We start from the raw sequence: 23,804 nt of genomic DNA on the forward strand, positions 1-23,804 counted from the left end.
CTTCTGTTTGGCTCAACACTGAGCTGGGCAAGGATGTCAAACATGGCTAAAATGTGTGCTCAGTTAAGGCAGGGGCCAGAAAAAGCCTTTAGGAATGTCTAGTGGGACTGATTTTCTCCTCTCTTTTGTGTTGTTTCCTCCAGATGCCTTAATATGGGGATAGGCAGCCCTTGATCTTGTGATGGAGACTGCTCTGATAGGAAATGTGTTGTGTGCCTTTATTTGAGAGGCCCCAGGTTGGTCAGGACAGACAGAACACCACGTGTGTGGGATGATTCTCTGGAGCGCCAGAATCGAAGTGGAATCTCTCAGCATTGTCCATTCTCTGCAAAGGTTTTTCAGTTGTGATTCTTGGCAGCACAGCTGGGCACAGTGCCTGTTTCAGACTATTGCAAGGTGGATCAGGACGTAGAACAGTCACTTTTCTCGATTTGGTGGCTTCTGGACCACTCTATGGCAGCAAGGTCAGGGAACGGCTGGTTGCTGTGGGCAGGACTGTGAGGGACCTTTCCCATGTCCTGCATCGAGAAGGAAGGCAACACTCTCTATTTGCGGAATAGAAAGATTTTTCCTCTTTTGCTAGTGGTAAACTGAGTAACTCAACAACAAAGCTTGTTCACTTGCTCCTGACATTGAAAAGCTTTTCTTTCACACACGCAGTCACATCCTTCCCCACCTCATCACCACATTCATATCATTTTGTCCCCAGAAAGTTCTTTCCCTATCTCATGCAGACACCAGGTGCCCAGCTGGCACCCCAGTCCCTGCTACTACTGTACTCTCACAAGTCCAGGACAAATATTTAATATCATTCCAAGGGACAATGTATCAGGGCTTTTAGACATAATCAGTGGGAGAGCTGCCCAGAGCCCATAGGGCACACCAGCCAAAGGATCATCGCGGCAGGACATCACTAACCTCCATGGAGACACACATCAATCCAATCCTTTTGCTAGGAAAGGCAGTTTTCCCTACAAAGTGTTGTAGCAGTCACGGGTTCTTGTGATGCAGATGATTTAGTGACTGCATAGTGCTAAAGCTTTCTGGAGCTGATGGGATACCCAGCAATCCTAAAGGTGCAATATGAAAGAACCCCAAACACTACAGAATGGACATGAGAAGTGTCTTCCTATCTGCACGGAAGATTTGCAGGAAGAGTGGCACGACGGCACACGTCTGACCACCAGAAACAGCGTGTGCTCCAAAGGCACACAAAGCTGATCTACAGACTGAAATATGTTGCCATTTTTGACACAGAGACCACAGAAGGAGAGAATTATCAAATCGCATTTCCTCAGGTCATGAGCAGGTTAAATTCTAGAGGGAAAAAAGGATCATCATCAATAAGCCTACAGTGCTGCATCTTGATGAGTTACGGCATTCTTTCCTGACTGCCGGGACAAGAGAGTTCAAAAATAAGTGGTAGCAATTTCACATTTTAATTGGCACAATTGTAGAAAATGCTCCTTGGCAAGTATCAGGTATTATGTCTAACAGACCAAGCATTTGTCTGCAACAGACTTCCTTTGTGTGACAAAGGAATAAATAGACATGATGCTACCTTATATGGCCTAAGCGTCACCTTGTGAGAGAGATAAGTGATGACTGTGAAATGAAGCTGAAGTTGGCAACGATAATGCAAACAAGAGGATACCTTCAGCATGAGTGGTGACCCCACTGCATGAATAGCACGATTCTGACTTGTAATAAAATCCTTTGCTATTGTTTGTGTGTGCATAAAACACCCTTGTAGTGAAATATATACTCGTGTTCTCTCAGAGAAAACTGCAGAAGATAAATTAGAGCCCTCTTATGGCTTAAAGCCAGAAATCTGCAGACAGAAACACTGAAAAGAACTGGAGGTCAGTTCAGTCTCTGTCTCTCAAAGTTATATAGCACAGCTTTAGCAACCACTTCTTAATGATGAGGCACTGAATATCCACTGTGATGGTGCATTGCCCCCATCCTGAGAGACAAGTGTGTTACCAAAGCTGTCTCTCAAAATCAAGCCTAAATAATGTCTTCCTTCAGACCACTACTGTTTACCCCACCAGCATGACTAACCCCTGCTTCCATTTTTACCTTTCATGTACTTGTGCACTACTGTACCTCAATTACTGTTTTAAGTTCCGGGTCAGCTCATTCAGTCCCTCACACTCGTTGTTCATCTTCAGGTGCTTTTCTGATGTTTTACATTCAGACTCTACATCACATCGTTGCTCTTCTTTTTAATGTCTGTAGCTTTTCTATACAAATTCCAAAGTGAAAAAGGCAGAGTAGTACCGATTTTACTCCCCTTGCCCAGAAGAGTGGTGTGACTAATTTGTTTAGAGGTAAGTCAGCACCCTCTGGTGTTTCGTTAGTGTACTGCAAATTTCCTTACAGATAAAAGGACTAATTCCTCACAAAACCAAGAAAAATTCTGTGAAGACAGATGCCTAAGAGAGTAACATCCAAACTTCTGGGCTTATTGGAAGATAGAGGAAACCTTGCTTTTTCTCCTTCTTCTCCTCTTAAAGAATAAAATACCGAATTTAGTATTTTCAACTTTTGTTGAACAAACACTAAAAGCATTGAACTTGGCAAATGACATTCCTTAAACAGCTTTCTTAAATTATTTTTTCCTAGCAATTATTTTGCATTATGTAACAGCCACTTAGATGCAAGTTTTGAAAACTTCCACATTATATTTAGTGCATTAATTGCTTTTAAAATTTTTGTTTTTTTCTGAACTGGAAAGCAAGAGGGTGTCACTCAAAAGCATTTCTGCTCAGCATGGGTAGCTCCCATGCCTTTGCTTTACACAAATTACATTCTGGTTCCTCTTCAAAATGCACTAAAAAGTTATAACATCTCTGAAGATGAGGTTGTTGGATTTTTTTTTCTTCAGGATTGGACTGTGGGCTCAAATAGATTAAGCAATATAGGTTAAGTAGAAGCTGATACTATAAAGTAGTTCAAAGCAGAAGTAAAATAATGTAAATACCCATACACACTTCTTCTCTTCACTGATGTGATGTTCCAAGTTCTCTTCTCTACCTACAGCCAAAAGCATGGTCTGCTTACCAGAAAAGGTAAACTGATGACTACCTGAACCACGAGGAGTGCAATCATATTTTACTAGTCTCATTTTTCAAGCTATTCTAGCTCATCTGGAACTAAAGGAGAGCAGAAGTTTTCAAGAGTTACACTACACATCTTTATTTGTATATGTCTGTGGCATTGTAAAATTAAATCTTTTGAATGAAAGCTTGCTTGAAAGGAAATCTACTGTGAGATTCCACTGGTTTACCAGTGATGGTAATTGGTGAGTGATCCCATGTAAAGTTAGGGTCAAAACAAAGGTATTTGATGACTCAGTCATACCAAAATTTTGCCAGACACGCACAGTAATGGTGGAAATGTGAATTTAAGAGTTATTCTCAGAAGGAAAATGTTGCATTCTGGTCCCCTTCATTCAGAGTCTCCAGTTACTGTCCCTGTGCATGAGTACAGGTGATCTTCACTGTGTTGTGTCTCTTCATCCCATTCCTCCTATTTCACTCCACTTCAGGAAGGAATCATTGCTACCTAAATCAAATGGTAAACTTTTGGGAGTGTGGAATAGATACTGTGTTACAAGCTTGGCAGAGCCCTCTAGAATGTGATATCCCTCAAACGTTATCCCTTTCCAACAGTGCAAACTGTTTTGCCAAGTCCTTTTCCAATTAAGAACCAAACTTTGGAATTCTGAAATGAAAAATTCATAAATTAATGTTTTTTTCTAGGACTGCATTCCATCTGTAATACCATACAGGTGCAACCATTTACAAAGTTCTGCTGCAGCTCAATGCACTCACAGCAAAAAATGCTCATTTAGTATATAATCAAGTTTTGTCTTAACACTTAGGTAATAAAGGTTGTTTATTTGTATGATATAATTGAAGTCAGAATTTGTAAAAACAAGAAGATTTTGTACTTCTGTTCAAAGCTACCGTAGATGTTAATCAGAAAGATCAGTGATGTTTAAATGTTCAGTATTCATGCTGAACAATTAGCTGGTTTATGCCAATTTGACATTTTATTGAAGTTACAAATACTTTGATATCCAAAGACTGTGTAGTGCTTCTCCAGATGCTTATTAACCAAAAGAATTCACAGATGTTTGCTTATCTTTCTGCTGAATGTCCTCCAAAATTAGTCGATCCTAGAATAAGAATACAAGTACAAATGGAAAAAAAAACTTGGTGAGACTAAAGGAAAACTTTATTCATGTAACTTATTTTGGGAACTTATACAAGGAAAAGAAAATTATAAAAAAATAAAAATACAACCTACATAATTTGATGACAACTTTTCTATAGCTATTTTCATGAATGTAAATATGCTCCTTTGTATTTATATAAAAAATTAGGTTTCTCTTTCCATAGAAGCATTTTTGCCATGTTCCAATTTCAGCTACACAGGGCAATCTCCAAAGCCATTGCTCTGTATATGAACTGCAATTAACTTGCAAACATATAGCTCAACGAAAATTAATCTTTAGTTCAATACAGCTTTTTAAACTTTAATTTCTCCTAATGTAGGGTTGCTCCTACATTATTTAGAGATTCTATCAGGTTCAGGCATTATTTCATATGCTGTATCACTGTCCAGAAATTTCACAAGTAAAATAATTATGAGGTGAGCTTCCACAGGCTGTAAGCCTTCATAACTGACCAGGAGTGAATTTCTTAAAATATTCTTATTTTGTTCTCATGAAGTTTCATGAACTCAAAACTGCTGTGGATGGGTTACTCTCGGAATAAAAAGATCACATTCATTAATATGGACTAAAAAAGTGCTTTAGAGATGAATTAGCTTTTTAACGTAAATTTTAAAAAAAGTTTTAACTTGCGATGCAGATTCTGCAATACAGAGGATTAGGTTTGCAAGATGTGATTGGTCAGGGTGCTAAATAACCTCATCCAGGTACCTCCTCAGTACCAGGACTGAAAAAATCATGGGATTGGGAAGATTACTACTGAAGTCTGTGATGGGATAGTAGGTAATTATAAAAGAAATAAAGTTAATATCACAGAATATGGGGGAGAACACCAGCAACAAATGTTCATAATTAATATCTAAGCCTTTCCCTCCTAAACTGAAGATACAGATCATATGACAGAGAAGTAACACGTAATGAATAATATTATTTATAAAACATAAAAATAAAATATTAGGAAATGTTTTTGCCTTAATTTTCTTCCCATCATTTCCTTATCCTTTGCTTTTTTGTTTAGTCTTTTTGTTGTAACTATGCAGAACATTGTCTTTCTACTTCTCTTGCTTTGCAGGAGAAATAGCCTTTACTGTCCTCTCACCTTTCTCCTTTGGTCCATCCTGCTTCCTCTTTTACACTAGTATTTTGCAGTCCTATCTCCATTCTTCATAAATTATTTACTCTGCTTCCTCTATAGCCTTTGCTCTATCCCATGCACCGTTCTGCTCTCCTTTTCCACTCCCAACCACTTCAACATTCTCACCTTTTCCCCTATTCCTTAACACATCTTCCTTCCTCTTCTGTCTCATCCTCTGCTCATTCCCCATTCATTGCTCATTTTCAGAATGAGTTCACTGATTTGTTCATTTCCATTAACACTTCCTAATTCCTAGTAACTGGATGACTAATACTTCACTTCTTACTCTCAGAGTACTGCAGTTTCCTTCTTTCCTTTTTTTCCCTGCTGGATGCAGTGAGGTGGGAGCTCTCACCCACGTTCTCAACGTGCTCTTCAGTCATGCAGGAACTGTCTCCTATTCATTACAGACGTTTTTTTACTCCTTTCCCATGTGTCAACTCAACTATTCTGCTTTATTAAAGGACTCCCGTTGAGTATCCCAGTCTTGCTATGACTCCCACTGCACTTCCTCCACTCATGTTTTTCTTTTCTCTACTCCTTAACCTGAGATTTGTTGCACAATTAGTTTTTGCCAAATTATTGTATCTTTTGCATTCTTTGGAAGTTGTGGAGTTTTCTTCTAGAAAACATTTATGGACACTATCAGATTTAAATCTCTGTTAAAATATTCTGAGGTGAAGCAATAACACATTTTCACAGCAAATACTCTACTGGAAATAAGACTAAGGCAAAATGCAATCATAAAGATCAGCATTTTTCATATTTTGCTGATAGCCTACTTCCAATTTTGAAATATCATCTTAATGTTGCTTAATTTATTTCTAATCTACTGTCTCCTGTAAATAAAAAATTAGCCCTTATGCCGAAAATTTTTCAGGAAGTGTTAAATGTTATCTTATAAATATACTTGCCTAACTGTTGTCTTTGCAGAAGTCCAGAGATGGTGATTGGATGTCTTGCAGAAAGCTGTGGGGAAGGTGATGTAAGTGGATACAGCTGAGGGGTTCTTAAATCAGAATTAGCCCATGATCCCCTTCTACTGCTCTGTGATCCAGACGATGACGGACATCCATTAAGTGATAATCCTATAGGTGTGGATCTGTTGATGAAACGAATTCCTGCATGTGATTTGAGGCTAGTGTCATAATAATACCAGAGATTTCAAAATTACCTAAATTCACAGTGCTAATATTTTAAAAGAAAATATTACTGGAATGACATAAAAAATTATATGAGAATCGAAGATGGAAAAAAATAGATACTTTGTTACATATATTTTAAATTTGTCTTTGCAAATACCTAGGAAGATATATTTGGCTTAATGATTATAAGGAAAAAGAGTTTACTTTTTCTGGAACCGTTTGAAGTTATTTCTTCATGTTAATAATTCTCACAGTTTGAGATATTTTCGATTTTTAAATGAAAAGCCTGAAACACCTGCTCCAGGCCACTGAAAAGTTTGGGTTATTCAGAGAATAGCTCTTGAGTAAATATTGTGCTGTCAGCTCTGATTTTTATAAGAATGATAAAGCAGAGACATTGTTACACTTTCTTACTATAAAATTACTACAATTTATATAGAAGTATCACGACTGCAGATGTCCACAGCTACAGAAACTCAGACTATCTCTCCGTATTTTTGAAAAAAGTGATTTCTAAATAAAACCTTCCACCAAGAACAAACACATTCATGTAGATGATAGCCAGCCTGCACAATAACATTTCTTCAGGCACAGAATATAACATTTAAATGTACAAATTAACTACCTTGTAGATCCCGCTCCAGTATTTTGACTTGACATTATTAGAGATGACTGAGAACTTTTGTAGGCTACACTACCTGTAAGAATCAGATTTATGAAAACAGGACCAAAGTGAATTACCCATTTTCCTTAAGAGACATCTTTGGAAACAAAGATTAGTACTTTAATTGCATGATTTGAGACAAATTCATGGTTGGTTTATTGAAGAGTTAAAAATGGTGCACAATTACAGTAGTCAGTGAAAGAGATTAGCTGTCACAAAAAAACATCCTACTGCATCATCCTGCAAATCTTGTTCTGAGTTAAACACACATGTTGTTTCTTTCACCTTCTTTCATTTATTAGACTATCAAGATAGCTGTGCTGAGGTGCTCCAGTTCTTCAGCTAATCCTTTTTTGCCCCATCCACCTCTGAGAAGGAAATTTTCTTTAGTGCATCATTAAATCATTGTTTCCACTCGCCCTTCCTTTTGCACGTACACTTTGATTCATTCAGCTTTGTCCACTGCCAAACTTTATGGGCTGGTTCTGAAATGTGCTGAACACATAACTGCTCTACATATAATTTTACTGTCTAATAAATATCTATTTATTTTCAGACACAATAAAAAAAAACAGTTAACCTCAGCTCCCTTTATCTTGTTATCCATAAATTTATAGGCAAGCATGTATTTAGGGAGGATCTGAGCATATAAATCACACATAACATAGAAAAAGCAATTTTTTCTCCTTCATTGAAATTGCATTGCAATTGCATTTGTCTTTGTTTCAGGACATTTACACCATGTAAAAACACAGGAGTGCTAAAAGCTTCTTATGTGGCTGGAGATGGATTCTATGAACTGCTGAAGCCAAGTAAAAGCCTGCCTGGGAATGCACTTTTACAGAAACATGTTGAATGTAAAACCAAGAATGAGAGGAACACATGAACAGCAGATCTGCAAGTATCAGGAATTCTGGGAAACTCCTCACAAACAGTTCTCAAGAGGCTGCACTGATTTTAGTAGGCTGTTACTCATGTCGTATTTGCATCTGAGTGTTACCCAAGCTCTGCAACAGCCCAAGAATGAAAGAAAGTACTGGCAGGTAAAAGGTCTTAGACCCAATTACAGTGATAGAGTGAAACAAAGAATCACTTTTCTCAATAAATTCCTGCTCTCAACTCAACTACCTTACTTTTGTTATTAAATACTTTTTTAACTTCCATTTAGTTTCCCCCCTTTTCCTCATGTGATTTTTCATATGACATTACGGACAATGTTAATCTCTGTTAACTAGGAACAAATACAATTATGAAGGTTAAAAGAGGGTCAACAGTGTATATTGCAAGTATTCCTGTTCTCTTCAACCATACACATTGTTACAGTATTTTCCTTACAGCTGTTGACTTGGGCAAAAATCCTTTTGGCTACAAGTAATAATTTACAGAACAGAAGAGGTAAGTACTAGGAAGACACCTCATACTTCATTTTAAGCATTTCCCATCTGCTGGACTTATGTGTACTTGGCAAGTTCCTTACACCTTAACACAATCCAGGTTTTTTTAGTAAATTGCTAATGTACGGATTTTAATTTATTCATCCTTTTAATGTAATAGGAACGTTATTCAGCTGCAAACTTTACTTTTACTCACCCATTCGTCCATCCTGTGGTGGAGTTATTACTGAGAACCTTGTGGGACCAGATCGTGTCTCGAGCTAAATGAATGGCAAGTGATTTCTAAATAAAACCTTCCACCAAGAACAAACACATTCATGTAGATGATAGCCAGCCTGCACAATAACATTTCTTCAGGCACAGAATATAACATTTAAATGTACAAATTAACTACCTTGTAGATCCCGCTCCAGTATTTTGACTTGACATTATTAGAGATGACAGATTACAGTGTAATAAGTATACTAATTATAAAGGCATTTTAAGCAATAGTGTTACAGATTTCTGGAACTCTCCACTGCAAGTTTTATTCATATCACTAAAATGCAAAATCTAAGAATTAAGTTACTATTTTTAGAGATCTATGGGCAAGGGGGAAGTACACATATTTTAGTTTTATTCTTGTCTGTCACACTCAGATAAGAAACATATCAGACACTCCCATTGTTTTCTGTGGTGAGATTCCATTCCTAAGCTAGCATCTGTTCCTGGATGTTACCTCTCCTAATCAGGACACCAATACAGTGAAAAGCTCCTCCTTTCACTCTCATGTTAGCAATGTCACTCAAAGCTTGCAATTCCCTACTCAAATATCAAAGTCTAACAGTGCCTTCAGACCACTGGCTCCACACCTGGCTTTTTCTTACCAAGGGAAGATGCTACACACACTTTGATGCCCCTGAGCACAGACAGAAGCAAGATCACATGGTCAACCGGCAAACAGAACCATTTACAAAAAGTGAAAGATAAAGACTGATTTTATTTTTGGATTAAAAAAACCTCTTTTATCTATCATAAATGAAATTTCATTAATGTTTTGAGAGTCAGTGTGATGTGAAGTTAAGAGTACCAAGTGATTCACCTTTTTTAACTCCAGACATCTGCAATGACAGTATTTACATCCTGATCCCCACAAATTCCCTTTATGGTCATGGAAGAGAAACAGGAATGAGGCCAGAAAGTTTCCTTTAGAAAGAGATGAATCACACATATTATAATCCATAGGTTATGCCCATGGGCCTAACCATGGACATTGGCCTATCTATGGATATAATTTATCCATAGGTTACAAAGGAAACCCTGAGATGCTAGCACAAATCTGCACTGTAGCCACCCACATGAGGTCTGGCAAAGGTGAAAATCTTACTTATATTTCCATTCCTTAATATGTTAGAACTTTAATTGCAACTCTCAGTTGCATGGATTAGCAACATTTATTTTTTAAACAGATATATTTTTGTAATACAAACATACTGAGATTTTAAGAATTTTCCATTTAATTTGGCATCACAAGTTCAGCATATCTGAAACCAGCATGTACATTAGAAATGTTTTCTTGAAGAGGATGGGGGGAGAATCCTATTTTTTGCAGCATTAAAAGAGCAGGACAAATCAAAAGCATGTATGTGTGTTTATATACATATATAAACATACATTAAAAAACCACTTACTTTCCTCATCGGTGAAGGTACAGGATCAATCTCCATTGCCTCCACCCTTGCAAGAAAGGTCAAAATAAGTATGACATGGTAATAAAAATAACATTTTCATTATAACAACTAAAATTATGTTAGATTCTGATGTTAAATTTGACTAATAATTAAAAAGCATAATGCATAACACATATGAGTATCTAGGACTTATTCCAAAACCCACTAGCAGTAGAAAAATCTATTAATTGATTCTGAGCTTTGATTTAGACATTTACAGAGAAAGTTATTTTATGATCAGCCTTGCTATTCTTGTATTTAAGTCTGAATAAATATGTATATTTATATATTTGTCACTTGTCTCCACAACAAGGAGGATTCTGAAATTTTATTTTTTAATAAAAAAGAAAGTCACAATCATAGCTACAGAAGTATTTTCATCTGAGCAAGCTGTATGTTCATTTTATTTAAAATTAAATAAGCCTTACTAGAGTTCATCCCATCTAACTTTAGACAAGTACAGTGTACATATAGGCAGACAAGTAATTTAGTTTTCCCCTATAATAAATGGAAAGTTTCTCACTAATTAATGTATCCACTAATTAATCTATCTCTCTAGTCTATGTCTACCTATCCATCCATTCAGAAATTCTTTAGAATAAGGTCCCTCATGTCTTAGATTTTTTTCCAGTGACTACGAAGACAATCTATACAAGTAACTACTAAGTACACTTGGATAGACATTCCTCAGTTCTTTCATATATAAACAGTTTGCAGAAACAAAACACAAAATCAGAAAATATTTTAAACTCATTACAGAAAAAATGACTTTCTGTATAAAACATCAGTTAAGATTTTCGTTGAAAATTAACTAATTTGTACCTACATTTCAGAAGTGGAAGGATGACTAGAATGAAGAGGATATGGAGAATAACCATTCTGTTTTCTTGAAGGAACTGAAGTCATTAAGAAATTTAATATTAGAACATAGCTATATCCAGTGATAGGTATTCCATAGTTAAGATCTTAAACCAACACTTCTTACTGGAAAATGGATTTCGGCTTGTATTGGAAAATGGCAGCTGTGCAGTTTTTTCAGGTGGTTTCATACTAAAGGAGAAACAAGAAAAAAAAAAAAGATATAAATTGAGAGTTGGTTGGATTAGTTTAAGTGTCTAGTTGATCAATGAAGTATAAAATCAAAGCATTTTATCCATCAACAGCTAGTTTTAACATGAAGCAAATTAACTAACTGCCATGAAGCAAATTAAGAATTTATTTGGTAAGCTAACTTTTTCTCCAGATCATAATGTCTGTTCCCTAAAGTACTTTGCCATAATGTCTGGAGCACTCACTACATACCCAACAATATCCAAACAGAAGTTAATTTTTACTAGAGATAGAAAAGATGTGAACCATGTTACAAAACCCTGGTAATTTTGTAAATGGGCTAGGCACCAGGAAAGGTATTATAGTACTTTCCAGGCTGATGCTAGAAAGCCCATTGCAAAATACACAGAATGGTTATGTAACTGCAAATAAAAATTTAAAACTGATTATCTATGTCATAGACTTCACTGAAAGTTCATTTTTAGAGTAACCACTGAGTTGAATTTTAAAACAAAAGGATTTCTTCCTGACATGATTGATTAGTGTGAATAAAATGGTTCTGATGTCAGAAATCACTATTCATGTATTTCTGTAAAACTATGTACAGATATATGAGAAAGGCAAACAAAGCACAACTTCTTTATTTTTTTTAACAATTAACCTTTCTGTTGGCTGATTACATTTATTTTTGCTGCATTAAACCACTTACCATTGTATCTGTTGTATTTGCTGTGTTGCTTTCTTGAGAGATTCTTCCAGCTTTGCTGCCTGTGAGATAATCATAGATTTAAACAAAATCTATTTGTCAGGATATACAACTTCATTTTCATCCAACTAGTCTTCTAAAGTGTTGAAAGGATGCTTTCTATTGGTTTTAATCTTAAGACATCATTGCTATTCTAGATTTATTGGAGCTGTTATAGCTGTAATACAGATCCATCAAACAGTCAGTCTGGAAGAGACATGCTTCTTTTTGGCAGTTACAGACTTAGTTTGATTACCTTCTGTTAAGTGTGCTGGTAATATTGGATAAATGAATACTAAGAAAGTGCTTAAAAATAGTTTTGTTTTCTTTTTNTGGAACTATCTGAAAAAGCTACCAATAACTGTATAAAATACCAAATATGATGTTCCCATATTTCTCATTTAAGATTTAAAATGTACTCAGTTCACGGAAGCATCTATTTGTAATAAGCTTAAGTGAAAAGTATCTCCTATTATGTTACAGACACAACCAAAAATATCTCCATTAAAGAATGTTATGAGCTTGCAAAATTGAAGAATATTAAGGTCAAAAACATTAGGTCGGCTCCCTATTATGTGTATTTTCTACAGTCTTTCATGACACGATCATATATTATATTTTATGAAGGATGTAAAAATTTACTCAGTAACCTCAAAACTGCATCTCTATTTTATCCTTAATTTCCATTGTGTGACCTTAATCCTTTGCACTATTCACATTTTGATTTGAAGGCAAATTATGAATTTGCATAACTTCTCATTCTTCTCCTCATAATATTATTTGAGTCCTTTAATAACGTTACCTGATACACCTTTATAAAATCATATCATTTGTGGGAGATATTATGCTCTTTTTGCAGATGTAAAACTCTGCAGAACAGATTAAAAGCAAAATGTAATTTACATAAGATCTGTTTTTCAGTATTCTTTCTTTCTTTTTCCTAATGAGAGCTGGGTTTGATTAAGAAAGTGGCCAGTACAGATGTCAGGAAGAATGTACTGTCACTCTGTAGGACTGGATAATTCTAAGACCAAAATGCCTTAAAGAAGGTGAAGGACTATTCGGTTTTCAGTATTTTGGAGTCCTGGCACAACACGAGGTCTAGACTTGCCAGGAACATGGACACAAGTTCCCACACCACACCCTATCACCTGCACACTGATATCTGCACAGCTCCCCAGATCAGCAACAAAGCAACTTTTATGAAGGTCATGAGAGCCTGTTGGTTGACAGTGACAAGGATCACACATTAGAAATAAGGAGGGGGACCATAAACAAGACAGCCAAGCAGGAGAAAATAGAATTTCCTCATGCAATAAGTACTGCACTCTTCCCAAAGGCCAAGACCCACAGAGTGGAGAGTGGAAGAGGCACTTGTGTCAAAGGGCAGATTTGTCCTTTGTCACCTCCCCAGGCATCACCGCATCTGCTAAACTATTTATACTGTAAAGCATTCTTGCTCCACCCTTTTCCCACCCACCTTCATCTCAAAGCCAGCGGCAGGAGGACTTCCCCAGCTCCTTCAGACTGTCTCCCAGTAACTCTGGAAGGGGGAGCATTGCTAACCAACACTCACAGGGAGGGGATGGGTCTATGATTGCACAGGGATACTCTTCTCTTCCTTGCTCACCTCAGCCTCACTGACAAACTATTTCTCCACCAGTGTTACCCACAGCTGCTCAGTGGATGTTTAAGACAGTCTCTCCTGCCCCTGATCCAATGCAAGCAGTTTTAACATACTAACAAATGCATAGAATGGACAAAACAACAAAACCACCCAAAACAGTGTGCTCACTGAAGCAGCAACAAACTATATTTTCAACTATTCCAGTACTGTCACCTAAACACCTTCCTTAGGTCAAGCAGCATCCTTGAGTACTTTAAAACCACTGTAAATTCATGTCTCAACAGTAAATAACTTAGAAACTTACCATCAAAAGGTATCAAAACTCTCTTCTTTGGAGATAACATCTTTATTTACGCTAAATTCTATTACGAGATTCATTTTACTTTGTCTAAAGGTTTCAGTTTTACCATCTGGAGTCAGCACAAGAGATTAGAAGGGGAATGAAATCAGGTTTCCTCCATGGCCTGGCTTTGAAAGCAGAAGGACAGGACCTTGAAAAAAACTACACACCCCACAGTGTTCTAGGACTGATCCCAAAATTCAGTCACAGAAAACAGGGAGGAATGAGCCACAGAGCATTTAAGTTTCCAAGCTGTTCTATCCATGACAACCACACCAGAAGCTCTCCTTGCACATGGAATGGCCAACTGATCAGCTGTATGAGTTGCCCTCTGTCACTTCATACATGGCACACCTATTGATGGGTCGAGTCACCAACACTGCCAAGTAGCTTTCAGGGATATCCCTGTCCCTGTCCTTAGAAATGAAGGAAACAGCCAACTATTTTATCAAATATTTAGAAATAGCTGAAAAGTGAAAAAGAAACTTCCACTTCACAAAGGAAGAAGCACAGTCACAAACTCAGCACCTGTTCTCCACAGAATAATTAATCCTACCCTTCTTCCCACTGAGCTATCCTGAATTCAGGGTACTAGCCCTCAGTCTTGTTCTCATGTCAAGCTCAAGCTTCTCACGTCCCTAGTCTTCCTTCCCTCTAGGTTTATCTTCTAGCACCACTTTCTCCCCACCTCTTCCACTTCCCCCTCCATACAGCGAATTGGTTTCTTCCTTTCCTGTCCTTTGATTCTCCATTTAATCTTGGTCACCCCACAACTAAAATATTTTATTAAATAACAGTAATTACAATTAATAAAGTCCTCACAAAATGTATACAATTAAAAACTGGTATTTGACAGAACTATGACAGAAATTAGTCAATCCTGATTAATTATTCTAAGTACTCCAATAAAAGATTAATATAGGTTCTAAAAATAAACCAAAGTAACAAGGCAAGCATAAGAAAAAGTAAGAAAATCACAATTAGAGTTACCTTTTGTTTGTAGTATGCTAATAAATGCTTACGGTGTTTTTCTTGAAATTCTGAAATCTGAAAACAAGTACAGTTACATTAAGCTTCATATAATTACATTTATATACCTCAGCAAAGAAGTGATGGAAGAGAACTAATTCACAGTATTCAAGGTCTTCTATAGTTTAATAAGTAGTTACCATATCTTCTTTCAGTTCTCTCCAAAAAAAAAACCCAAAAAATTTTAATTTATTGTCATTGATAAAGTCTCATAAAGTTTATTTAAATCTAATATGACCTAACCTAGACTTGGTAGATTTATTTCACTGGATTCATATTTTAACACTGTGTTCAATAAAAAGGCAAAGACATTAGAAAGGCAGTTTAGCTGCAGTGTTTCTTATTCATTAGTGCTATGCAAACACAAAAAATTAATGCCAACATAAAAAGTAATCTGTCTTACTGGCAATTATAACATGCCTTGTAAAAATATCCTCTTAATTAAAAAATAATTGTTAGACACACTGCCTGGTGATGTGTAAGCACTTCTGGCGTCCAAATGAGGATCATAAACCATGACAGGTTAAAAGTAAAAACAGACAAGGCAAGACAAGAGCTTGAGGAACAAATTAACACAGGCAATAACTTCTAATAAATCTTCTCACGTGTTAGAAAACTGCCAGAAAACGTGTAGGAATAGGGACAACCAAGAAGAAACACTCTAAGAATATAAACCCAAAGTGGAGTATCCAACTGAAAAGGTTACTTTTTATTCACTGTGGAAGAGCCTGGGGGTTCCCATTGAATACTCATCAAAGAATCAGAAGTGTCTTCAGAAGAACTGATGGAAGAAAGATCCCCTCAGAAAGTGATGGCTCAGAACTGCCTCCCCTCACTCAGAAATGTGTTCTTGGGTCTAGGAGAAATCTGTGAATATGCCAATTTAGAGCTCAGTACCAGTCAAAAAGAAAATCAGATCTTAGCAGTGGTTTAAAAAAGTAGAGGGGACATCATTATTTCTCTTTAAAAATGCCTAATACTATATCCTGAGTCTGCTTAACATCTCAGAAAGGATACAGCAGGTCTGGGAATAGTTCAAGATTAATCAGAGGTATGTAAGAGCTTCACTAAAAGAATGACCACATGGATTATGAAGCTTCATGGCTGAAAAAAGACAGTTGAAGAAGGGATGCATTAGCAGTCTGAAACTAATGATTAGCACAGATGGAGTGCACTTTCCTCCAGAATGGGATTCAAGAGTATCAAACGAATCTAGCAGGTTAAAACCTGAAAAAGGAAACCCTAATCACACAGTGAACAACCCGTGCACCTCCCTTCAACAGTACGAGATAGATGCTAAAATTCAGAAAATAACTTGACAATTATGTGGGGAAAAATATCTGCCACAAGCTTCTGAAAGCAAAGGCAACAACCCCACCTTGAGAAATCCCTGTGCCACAAGCTGTTGAAAGCTGGGAGGCTGTTCTGAAGATGTATCACTACACACCAGCCTTGCTCTCATGCCCTTTCCTAAGCACCCACTGTTGTGACAGGATATTAGATTACATAAACCTTTGTCCTAACAGAGCATAAGCTGCTCTTATGTCTTTTGATGCTGGGAGAAATTCTGACCATACCTCAATGCCTTCATTATACTTCAATGTGTTCCCAATAGCTTATCTCAGGCTACAGAAAACCCACCTTAGTCTTTTCAGATTGTGTCCTCTATTTCCTTCCTTTAATAATTATGGATTTATATTCAGATGTGATTGATGCTGTGGTTGCCTGCATTTGTTCAGTTTACAGAATAACTGCTGATCATGCTGTTAAAAAGTGGGGTTGTAAAGAGAGAGGAAGGCTTCATGTTTACTTTGTGTCACCTAGGCACCTGAGGAGGAGCCCTGCTGAGGAAAGGGAACGAGCTCAGCTTTGGAGAAGTTTGTGAAGCATAGAGTAGAGCAAACGTGACTCCATGATCACTGCTGAAGGAAACAGGTGATCTTCCCTGGGTTACTTTTCTGCAGATCAGGGAACTCACCAAAAGATGAAACTCACCGAAAGATCAAACTTGTTTGCAGCTGGGTTCAGGGGGAATGTACAAGAAGAGACGCAGAAAATGAGGCAATAAGAGTTTGGATGCATTCATTTTACCCACACAGCTCCTAAAGTTCTTGACTGGAAACTAAGCCTGAAGGAAGGAGTCCTACGTGGAGTTTGGAGAAGACAAGGAGGAAATTTACCTTGGAATCATTTAATGCATCTATCTGAACAAAAAGGAGACCTGTTTTGACTTAAAAAAAAAAAAATAAAAAGGGAGAGAGAGCACAGTCAGCTCAGAACTGTAGCCCGCTCAGGTTTTCACTGTGTAACTTTTTATTGCTATAATAAGGGCACAATATCTGGGCATGTTTAAGCTTATGGCAGATCTAATTTTTCATTGCATGGCATTGAAAGTGATTTTACACCATTAAAATAACCAGACTAGTGCTCCTTAGAGAGAGTTTGAAAAAAATAAGCAGTGACCATAATTTATGCCTTTTTAAGAACTTTGAAACTGTGGAATTAAGGAAGTAAAGATGGTACTGGGCATACATTCATTTTCAAGCACTCACTCATACACTTTACCCATTCACATAAAAATCAGTAGGAGCTGCTGATAATTTTACAGAGCTAAAAAGTTTTAAGGCAGATTCACCTGTGTTATTTCTTTTGAGTATTTATTGCATAACACATCCACTCCCATGAACAGTGCCTGAATATCAGGATTTATCTACAACGAAAAGAAAGAATGCCAAGGTTAGCATTTTTATTTGCAAGTTATATTAAATAAAGCATTTTCTAAAGTGTTGCTTAAATTGGTTGATGTACACAAATAAAAAACCAGACAAACCATGAGCAGGATAATGCAGAAATTGAAAACAAGCCCAGTTTTCTCTAACACCCTTACCAACCATCTGGAAGGCATTTGTTTAAATACATTACACACATATATACTTATTCTAAGATAGAAACAATTTCCAGAGGACATTCAAGGAAGATGCTGTGGCTCTTGGAAGAGGCAATGCCTCCAGACCAACAGCCAGGTTTCTGGCAGCCCCTCTTCAGCCTTTTTGGTTCTCACCATTCCCAGTCACATGGGTGCATCTTATAATCATTTTTGTTTCAAAGTCCTTTTTCAGAATAGTTCCAATGCTGACTGGGATCCCTCTGTCTCTCCTGCCCACTGGGCAGCAGAATGCCATTGTGGAATAAGAAAAGAGCCTTTAAATCATAGCTGAATTTTTCAAGTATTTTATGACTTGAGACTTTCAATCAGAGATCATGATGTGGCTTCACAAATGGCCTTCTGTGCTTTTAGAAAATTCTCAGTAAGTGCTCTGCACGTAACCCATCACTGTAATAAAGATATAGTTGTTATTATTTATGGTGAGAAAATAATGCTGCAAAATATAAAGTGAATTTCAGAATGACAGTGACATTTGGACATCTATCCAAAACTACAAAGCGGTGTAGATAACTTAACTGTTACTTCAATCCAGAATACATGTGTTCTTAATTAGTTCGTACGAAAAACAAAGAAAATACAACTCCAAAATAGTTACACTAGTTATAGCACTAAGTTAAAATAGTTAAACAGCTTTCAAAAAGTAATGAATCTAGGAGAAGACAATCTACCTGGAAAGTTCTCTTTGATGTATTGTGATTAAATAATAGAAGGCAGGTTTACAACTAGCCAAAAATTGAATAAAAACCAAAAAATAATGCCAGCATACTCAGATAAAAAAGGAAGGCATCCTTCATGTACGGAATCACCTTGCAAAATCCATTCAAAAAGAACCGAAAATGTTGTAGACAAAAGGTAAATTAATCCCAGAAGTACTAAAGAATCTTGAAAAGCTCAAAAAATAGAAAAATTTCAAAAGATGAATTATTGAAAGAAATAAGAAGTAAGTCACCTGTGAATGAAGCATAAGTTTTCTGGGAGTCTAAGAAACCAGAGATGAGTGCAGTCACTTAAATTAAAAACAGTGCATTGAAATCAAAGAGTTAGGCTTTGCTCCACTTAGAAATGCACAAACATCTAGAGAGATAGAGATAGGATTCTTACCTACATCAAAAATATTTTAACACTGGTATAAAGTCAAAAATCCAAGACTAAATAACAGCTGTATTTGCCAAACCTATTTTCAATGTCTGCTTAAATTATATCTTTTTAATACTAAAGGGAAACTGAGTCTCTAACATACGAGAAATAATTATGCGAGGAGCTAAATTAATAAACCTGGATTTGCAGTAGATTTGTACCTTCTGTTCTCCATATTCTGACATCAGCTACTCTGGTGCCCTGTACTCAATTCACCTGGTGGCCTGCACTGTTTCCTCACTGCAGAGCCGTGCACGCGGCTCCCAAACGTGCTTCTGATTATTGATGGGCTGTACCCGCACTCCCCTCCCCAGGGGAGAGCAAGGAAAGCTGCTTTGCCTTGCTTTCCCCAGCTACTAATTTTTACAGAACTCACGGGAGGTAATTAATTGTATTTGAGACTTCCTCTGCTCTTTTGAGTTTGGTTGACATAAGCCAAAGCGTTCAAAAACTTCCATGGGGTGAACTGACAGATGGAGAAAGAGAAAAGCAGACAGAGAGACAGCACAGTCTAATCTATCCGTGGTATTTAAGTAAAGAGAATACAAACAAGGCGGTAATATTTCATCTAGAAAATTAATATATTCATAAAAGTACATTTAGCATCTTTAAATAAAACATATTCATAAGAGCCAAGCTCTTGCAATCTATTTAGGATTCTGTCAAAGCAATGACCTTGGTTTAAGTACCTATCAGATTTTAAAAAAATAAAACCCAACCAGCTTCATGCTGATGCAAAAACTCTTTAAAACAAAGGTTCCTATAACACTGTTTAAATTTTATCTGTTGCATGGAGGAGTAGCAGATGTTAATATGATATTCTACAATAATGAACAGCGAGATTCTGATTTACCATAACACTTAACCATCCTCTGGGGAAAAGCAAGTGGGGATCACGGGACATACAAGGAAGATATAAAGGTGACAAGAATGCATTACTGTAAAGATGAGAATATTTAATGTGTAGATGGTGATTGCCCCAACATACAATTTAATTAGGAGTTCTAACACATTTATAGGACCTCCTCCTCATTGGGAATTCTCCCACAGTACCAAGCTCATAAAGCTTACCAGGTATATTTCCACTCAGGTTCCTGAATTATAGAGCCATGACTTTTTTATATGCATCTTTAATTATCATTCCAATCATTTTATCTGTTCTTAATCAAGGATAAGCAATCATCATTAATGTCTTTTTTAAAGAATATGGTAATTTGCTTCCTTTCAGCCCTCCAGAGCAGTGGCAGCTTCTAATGAAACATCTAATATTTTTGTTAGTATCCCAATCATTGCATTTTTTAGTTCCTTTGGTATTTTTGAAGTAAATTATTAAGTTCTGTTGAAATACTGCAATTTAAGACTGATCTAACTTTAAAATTAGCTTTGTTTTGAGCAACGTGTTGGACAAGATGACCTCCAGAGGTACCCGACAACTTAAATTATTGACTGAAATTAATAACAAAACTTGCAAGCCAGAGTAGGTTGAAAATGAAAGCATATTAAAATATGTCTTCTACAATTTTTAAGAGGGGCTTTTTCATATTTTTTTTAATATTTGATTACTGTGTGCATTGTTCCTTTGTATTATGATTGCATTTTGTCGTTTTGTTGTAATTTTTTATTTTTGGTATCATCATCTTCGTCACTCTAATTCAGTTCTGCAAGACTCTGTGTTTACAAATATGAAATACAGTGCAACAGTTTTTTACTTTTTTATATACAGCATGTAGGAGTAGAAATTTCTGTATTTAGAGATACATCAGCTCAGTTTTAAACATATCTAAAGAAATCATGCCATTCTTCATGGTCATCTCTTCAGAGTTAGTCCCAAAGTGTCCTATACATGACTGCCTTATAGGCTAGGAGGACTTTATGTATTAGCTGTATTGAATTTTAGTGAATATTTTTAGTGTTTTTCCTCTGTCCTGGTAAGGCAGGCTCTTGTCTCTTAAGTAGGCATCAGTCTAGGAAAATATAAATGTTTTCACAACCTATTTATGAAATCACTTAAGGAGAAGATGGTTCCTGGGAGAAAGGGAAAACTTAAACATTACTAATGATTTATCAAGAAAGGGAATTAAAACCTCTTATTTCTCTAATGAATAACAAGGATTCCCAACAACATTTCAGACCCTCTCTTAATCACGTGTCCATAAGGAAAATCATTAAGCTTAAGAGAAAACAGGGGAAAAAAACCTACTTGAAAACATTGCTGTGCCATCATGCAGATTTTCTATTCAGTCCATTACACAAAATATTTCAATGCAGTTCATTTTCTCTGATGTACAAATGCCAAAACCAATAAACATTCTCCCACATTTTGAAAGCAGTCACTGATGTTACACAGTAGTAGCCAGTCACATTTCTTGAAAAGTTTAGAATGATTTACAGTCCAGCAGAACCTGAAAACCTAAAAAGTCACCTCAGGCTTTAATTTGAAGAAATACATACAACTAAAAGCTGTCTAGTGAACAAGTATCTAAGACTAACAACGTTTTATCAGTAAATATTCATGTCACCGTTGGCAAAAAAAAGGGAAGCATTTTGTAATGCAAATAATTTAGCTGTTAAGCAAACCACAGATTAATGTAATGCAACAATAGTAAAGCTTCATTTACCTGTTTTGAAAGAACTAACGTCTGACAAGCAGTTTTACAGATCAAACATTCATCTTTTTTGCCTGTAAGGTAAAGACACATTTAAAATATACATCAAACTGAGTAGATACTGAATACCTTGTAAATAGAACTCTATGCCTAAACCTTTGTGTGGACCTTGTGGAAGAAATCTGCAGGTTATACGAGAAATGTGAATAAACATGAATAAAGAATTTGATTCTTTAATAACCATTACACAGAGTTGCACAGGGAATATGTGTGTGAATGTCATCGGGTCTTACTCCCACAAATAAGCATTCATGTAAATGATTTTATGAATATCATTAGTGTCACAGAATGCAGGTGACTTTTAGTCCCGTTGATTTAAATAGGACTACTTGCCTGGTTTAATTAAATGTATGCTTAAGTGCACTAATGACTTACAGTCAACCAGATATATGGCTTTTCAGACAGGGGCCCAGTATGGTTCTCTCAATAAAATATATAAGACCTTAACATCAAAGAATTAATAATTTTACCTTGTGAATTCTTCCAGTGAGAAAGTAATTTTAAAAACTTTATCATTTTTAAACTGTCTCTTTGATTATCTGCAAACATACTAGAAAATATTTATAGCAAATGCATATTATTACAATGTTTATCATTGGTAATTTTACTAGCTACTTCCTTTCTGAGGATTCTGTGGATCAATGTTTATAAACATCGTTTAAAAGTAAATACATTTTAAACCTGGTATTATGATTATTATTGAATTCCCAGTAAAAAGATATATAATCTCTCAGGCATTTTTCTGCCAAACAATATTAAGAGCAGAAAGGAAAGACATTCAGCCTCTAAATCCAGCAAACTGGATTTAGAGGCTGCATTTTATGATCCTCCTCCTTAAAAGCAATCCTGTGAATGCATCTAGTCAAAAGTTTTTAATTCTGAAATACAGATTCATAATTTCTTCCGTGTGCCCTTAAAAAAAAAAATCACAGGACATTTAGCATGATCTCAAAGGGAAAAACACTGGTATTTTTCTGCTGCTCTTTTCTTTTGAAAAACAACTTCATTATTCCTCTTATCTTTATCTGAGTACATCAAGTTCTGTTGAAATACTGCAATTTAAGACTGATCTAACTTTAAAATTAGCTTTGTTTTGAGCAAGGTGTTGGACAAGATGACATCCAGAGGTCCTTGACAACATATTCTTTGAAATTAATAACAAAACTTGCAGCCAGAGTAGGTTGATAACGAATATCACAGAATATGACTCTGGAATTGTACATGACACGAGAGCTTCAAAACATCACCTCCAACCCTCCCTGACGCTGCTGAAAAATTTCCAGGAACAATACTGACCTTTAAAACATCTTAAGACTACTTACAAAGCCTGCCCTAAACAAATCCTACACTGTGTAAATTGCCCATGCTCGATGAAAAAGCAAGTCCTTTTCCAAATCAGCCAGAAGAGAATGCCTTTGTTTGTTTGTTTAACAACCTTATGAAGGTTGTTAAAACTATCCAGGATAGTTTTATTAAGGCCTCCAGTTTCCCGTGCCCAAGGCCTGCTCTCAAAGCCAGACTCACCTGGAGGTGGACACTGGCGGGCTTCAGTATTTAAAGAAAACCAATAGCAAGGATTGAAAAGGTTTATCAACAACATTCTACAGACACGTAGGAATGCTCAGGCCCTTCTTTTTTTTTTCCACAACGAGTCAGAAATACGAAGGATAAGGTGAGCGGGTGTGCACGCCAGCACTGGCCGCTCCAGCAGCCATTACCTTTCTGGAGGCAAATCTCACAGAAAACGTGGCCGCAGCTGGTGAGGCAGAACCGCGGCGTGGGCTTGCGGGGCTCACAGGAGCAGGCGTTGCAGAACACCGGGAGGGCCATGGGCCGGAGGGGCAGGAGGGCCCGGCAGCGAGCCGGGGGCCGGGGCAGAGGAGGTCCCTCCTCAGGGCGAGCGCCACGGGCGCCGCTCCGCCATTGCCCGCCCGCCTCAGGCGGCCCCGGGTGAGGGGGAACCGCCCGACCCG

At 36.8% G+C, this 23,804-nt stretch overlaps 1 protein-coding gene across 2 annotated transcripts; it reads right to left on the reverse strand.

Moving 5' to 3' along the window:
• Nucleotides 1–3,020: 3,020 nt before the first annotated feature.
• Nucleotides 3,021–23,770, reverse strand: RNF212 (ring finger protein 212). 2 transcript variants are annotated; one of them, XM_017820815.1, is made up of 12 exons: nucleotides 23,550–23,770; nucleotides 21,784–21,845; nucleotides 17,717–17,791; nucleotides 15,043–15,099; nucleotides 12,050–12,108; nucleotides 11,276–11,340; nucleotides 11,117–11,186; nucleotides 10,252–10,297; nucleotides 8,778–8,841; nucleotides 7,149–7,221; nucleotides 6,293–6,480; nucleotides 3,021–4,186 (listed from the first exon to the last, which is right to left on the reverse strand). In XM_017820815.1, the coding sequence occupies exons 1-12, from the start codon at nucleotides 23,659–23,661 to the stop codon at nucleotides 4,149–4,151; spliced, it is 909 nt and encodes a 302-aa protein (XP_017676304.1). In that variant the 5' UTR covers nucleotides 23,662–23,770; the 3' UTR covers nucleotides 3,021–4,148. The 2 variants fall into 2 exon arrangements, with proteins under 2 accessions (XP_017676304.1, XP_017676305.1); XM_017820816.1 differs by having other exon boundaries at nucleotides 23,356–23,569.
• Between the last annotated feature and the right edge of the window lie 34 nt (nucleotides 23,771–23,804).

This window comes from Lepidothrix coronata, unplaced genomic scaffold (assembly GCF_001604755.1).
Source record: "Lepidothrix coronata isolate B3197 unplaced genomic scaffold, Lepidothrix_coronata-1.0 Scaffold85, whole genome shotgun sequence".
Lineage (NCBI taxonomy): Eukaryota > Metazoa > Chordata > Aves > Passeriformes > Pipridae > Lepidothrix > Lepidothrix coronata.